This window comes from Cyprinodon variegatus, unplaced genomic scaffold (genome assembly GCF_000732505.1).
Source record: "Cyprinodon variegatus isolate N-32 unplaced genomic scaffold, C_variegatus-1.0 Scaffold887, whole genome shotgun sequence".
In the NCBI taxonomy this organism is placed as follows: Eukaryota; Metazoa; Chordata; class Actinopteri; order Cyprinodontiformes; family Cyprinodontidae; genus Cyprinodon; species Cyprinodon variegatus.
In genome coordinates, this window is record NW_015151340.1 from 127847 (window position 1) to 132056 (window position 4210).

Here is a 4210-nt window from a genome sequence, read left to right on the forward strand (position 1 = left end):
GTTTCTTCCTGTTCAAAGGGAGTTTTTCCTCTCCACTGTCGCTACAAGCATGCTTAGTGTGAGGGATTGCTGAAGAGTCAATGAGTCAATGCAATCAGCTGGTTTTCCTTAGATATAAAACTTTGAATCAATCTGACTGGATGATCTGGTGAACTGGAAAGTGCCTTGAGATGACATGTGGTGAATTTGCGCTATAGAAATAAACTGAATTGAAGAGTCAAATCTTACTCAAATACAAGTAAAAGTTACTAAGGCAAACATCTACTAGTTGAAGTATTGAAGTACTCACTTTTGAAAGTACTTAATTATTCAAAAGTACAAATAAAATTTTCTAGTATGAGTAAATAGAGAATATTCAGAGTAATTTTGAGGAACCTGTAACTTTCAGAAACCAACTGATGTATTGATGCATAGAACCACCTGTTATAGATTCTAAACCAGCTGGAAAAACTTCAGCATAGAAAGGTCACACAAAATAAAAACAGTATTGTGATTACTGTTTATTATGGAAAAAACAAACCAAAAAGGAAAACAGGAGTCTTGATTCTCCTCATATTTTCTCTATGGAAAAGGTTAAGGTTGAATCTATTATCACAAAGAAACTACAACTCTACTTTGAGACTCATCCTACTGAAAAACTTGGTCACATGGCAACAACTAACACTTTAATCAAATATGTAAACTACTAATAATATCTGCCCTGAATTTCTCACATTTATGGAACGTCATTAAGTCTCTAAAACAGTGGCGTCCAGATTCAGTCCTAATGGCTGCTATCTGCCATGATGGAATCGCATTTCAAGAAAGAAAAACAGCAACAGAGGACCTTAAAGCTAAGCTGAGCTAAAAGAAACACACAAAACCTCCCCCAAAAAATAAAGGTACTCAAAAAAAAAAAAGTACTTCAGTACAGTAACCAAGTAAATATACTTTGTTACTTTCCACCACTGCTTAAAGGTAACAAACGTTGTACTGTTTGCTTTTACATGAATAGATACTCTGTAACATTTCCACACTAATCCCGAATGTTTCCTGAGGCTATTTTTATTTTTATTTTTTTATTGGAAACTAATGATTTTTTTCAAACCATGACAGGATAAGAGGCTAAACTTAATGACACCAACTCATGGTGCACAGAATGTCTTGTTTCTTGTGATATTTTCAAGTTATTTCTTTATTTGTTGTGATCTTTTGTTTCAGGTTACTGTGTCGACCTGGCCGCAGAGATCGCAAAGCACTGCGGAATACGCTACAAGCTCCGGATAGTAGGGGACGGCAAGTATGGAGCCCGAGATGCTGAGACCAAGATCTGGAACGGGATGGTTGGAGAGTTGGTGTATGGGGTAAGCTGCAGACTCCCACAGGTAGATCTAAAGCTATTAGATTGTGAGATGGAGTAAAGAAAAAATATCAGAACAGACTATGGGTCAGGATCTAGTTTTAAACCTTTTTCTTTGTTAATTTATGCATTAAGTGTTTGTTTTTATTGAGTTTAGGTGCCTTAGTGTTAAAATTTATCATTTATTTACAGTTAACCCCCAAATGTTCTTCCTGTGAGCAGATTTTGATTTAATCTTTGACTTTCATCAACATGTATTTTGTTGTTTAATTTTTTCTGTGAACATGCTGAAGTGATCTAGATTCAATCTTCCAACCTCCATGACCCTGAGCTCATTACCATGGATAAAGTTTTCTAGCAAACATCCAAAAAGCAATCAGGAAAATGGTTTGATTTATGGAGCCTATACAAAGTTTTTTCTCTAACTCTGTTCAGCCATCTGTTGTCTCCACCTCCATGTCCTTTTAGGACCTTGTGTTTATATTATGGCAACTTAAACTATAGGGTTAATTTCAACGGATATCTCATCCAAATCTAGACACAAAACCCGTTTCAGACCTGATTTAAACTTCAGCTTCTGCACATAGAAAATAAACGCTGTCTCTTGTCGTTTAGCTCTGATCTTGGAAACATTAAATAATCTGGTCTCTAGATTATTTGGTGTTTTATAGATTAGGAGCAGATTTTTAAAATGGGTTTCAGATCAACAGAGAGCCAGTGAAGTGATTGAAGTGTTGGTCAGCACTGTCCACAGCTGTCTGAATCTCTTCTTTTTTAACAAAGCTCATTTAGAAACATATCTTTTTTTGTAAATATACGTTTCTTTTACATTTTTTCTATGTCTGTATAAGAAAAAAAAAAAACTTCATAAATCAATAAAATGTTAAAACCTGCCAATGGGTGAGCTAGTTTTGGGCTTCACTCTGCATCTTCATAGCACATGCGAGTAGATTCTCACTTAGATAAAGTTGTTTTATGATTAATTTAAGTTCCAGTTCTAGTTTCATGTCACAGATGTAAAATGGAACCAAAACCTAAGACTTAGAAATCTGAAGGTGTCCTACTTTATTAACTATTAATCCTTTAATAAATCAACCAAAAAACCATTGTACATCGTCTGGTATTGCTGGAATATGGCTTAACTGGGAGGGATGTCATTCTGAGGTCTGGCTAATGGAAACGTTGGTAAAATATAATAAAAATTAGAGGACAGTTTGGATCAGATATATTTAAACAAAGGAAAGAACAGATATTTTAACACTCTTTGTTTTTTCCTTCTCAACAGAAAGCAGACATAGCAGTCGCCCCACTGACGATCACTCTCGTTCGGGAGGAGGTGATTGACTTCTCCAAACCTTTCATGTCGTTGGGGATCTCCATCATGATCAAAAAGCCTCAGAAGTCCAAACCAGGAGTCTTCTCCTTCCTGGACCCCCTGGCCTATGAAATCTGGATGTGTATCGTCTTTGCCTACATTGGAGTCAGCGTTGTTCTCTTTTTGGTGAGTCACATTGGAGCGTTCTCTAAGAATTGAGGCTTACAGTAGTAGCACTCAATATTTCCCCACCTTCCTTGGCTGGTCATTGACTGGTCCTTGGCTGGTGTTTGGCAAGTCATTAGCTGGTCCTTGGCTGGTCATTATCTGGTCATTGGCTGGTCCTTGGCTGGTCATTGTCTGGTCCTTGGCTGGTCATTGACTGGTCCTTGGCTGTTCATTAGCTGGTCCTTGGCTGGTCCTTGGCTGGTCATTGACTGGTCATTGGCTGGTCATTAGCTGGTCCTTGGCTGGTCATTAGCTAGTCCTTGGCTGGTCATTGNGGTCATTAGCTAGTCCTTGGCTGGTCATTGTCTGGTCCTTGGCTGGTCATTTGCTGGTCATTGGCTGGTCATTAGCTGCTCCTTGGCTGGTCATTAGCTGGTCATTGGCTGGTCCTTGGCTGGTCATTAGCTGCTCCTTGGCTGGTCATTAGCTGGTCATTAGCTGGTCCTTGGCTGGTCATTGGCTGGTCATTGGCTCGTCATTAGCTGGTCCTTGGCTGGTCATTGGCTGGTCATTAGCTAGTCCTTGACTGGTCATTAGTTGGTCATTGGCTGGTCATGGGCTGGTCATTAGCTGGTCATTGGCTGGTCCTTGGCTGGTCATTAGCTGGTCATTGGCTGGTCCTTGGCTGGTCATTGGCTTGTCATTGGCTAGTCATTAGCTGGTCATTAGCTGGTCCTTGGCTGGTCATTAGCTGGTCCTTGGCTGGTCCTTGGCTGGTCATTGGCTTGTCATTGGCTAGTCATTAGCTGGTCATTAGCTGGTCCTTGGCTGGTCATTTCTGTCATCTTTTCTGGACATTGCTACTGTACATTCATTGAACATATATATTTTTCATTAAATCTATGGATATAGATTTTATGCCACATGATAACAACCAGGATTTTAGTTCAGATTTCAACAAAAAGATATGACTTAATTCAAAAGAAAGAGGAATGACATAGCTGGTGTTTGAGCTCCCACTTGCAGACCCAGATGAGAGTCAGGATCAGAGAGGATGTTCTAATTAGCAGCACTGGGAATGGGAATGCCACAAAGGGGTTAGGAGGAAGCCATAGTCAAAGAGGCCTGCCAACAGGTAATCCAACAGTTTGCCCAACAAGGAGACAGCAGGAGAGTGAGGAGTTTTAAAATGCATTGCACTAAAAATATCATTAGAAATCTAAAGGGAACTGGACAGGAAGTAAATCTGCAGAGAGCTTCATATTCTACAGAAACTCAGCTCTGTTGCTGTGTTCACTTAATGAATGCCATCCATCCATCTTCTACTCCGAGTCCCTCCCGGATGACCGAGCTTCTCACCCTATCTCTAAGGGAGAGCCCAGCCACCC

The 4210-nt window shown here is 39.8% G+C and overlaps 1 protein-coding gene across 5 annotated transcripts in view; it reads left to right on the forward strand.

Annotated features, from left to right (window-relative positions):
* Nucleotides 1-4210, forward strand: part of LOC107099602 (glutamate receptor 2-like) — a 104228-nt gene that overhangs the window by 49476 nt on the left and 50542 nt on the right. For all 5 annotated transcript variants that reach the window (XR_001481968.1, XM_015397802.1, XM_015397801.1 and 2 more), the window contains exons 12-13: nucleotides 1201-1343; nucleotides 2625-2840. Coding sequence is in view for 4 of the 5 variants with exons in the window: in XM_015397802.1 (XP_015253288.1) it covers nucleotides 1201-1343; nucleotides 2625-2840 (359 nt within the window). In the remaining variant the exon portion in view is untranslated. The remainder of the gene's footprint in view (nucleotides 1-1200; nucleotides 1344-2624; nucleotides 2841-4210) is intronic.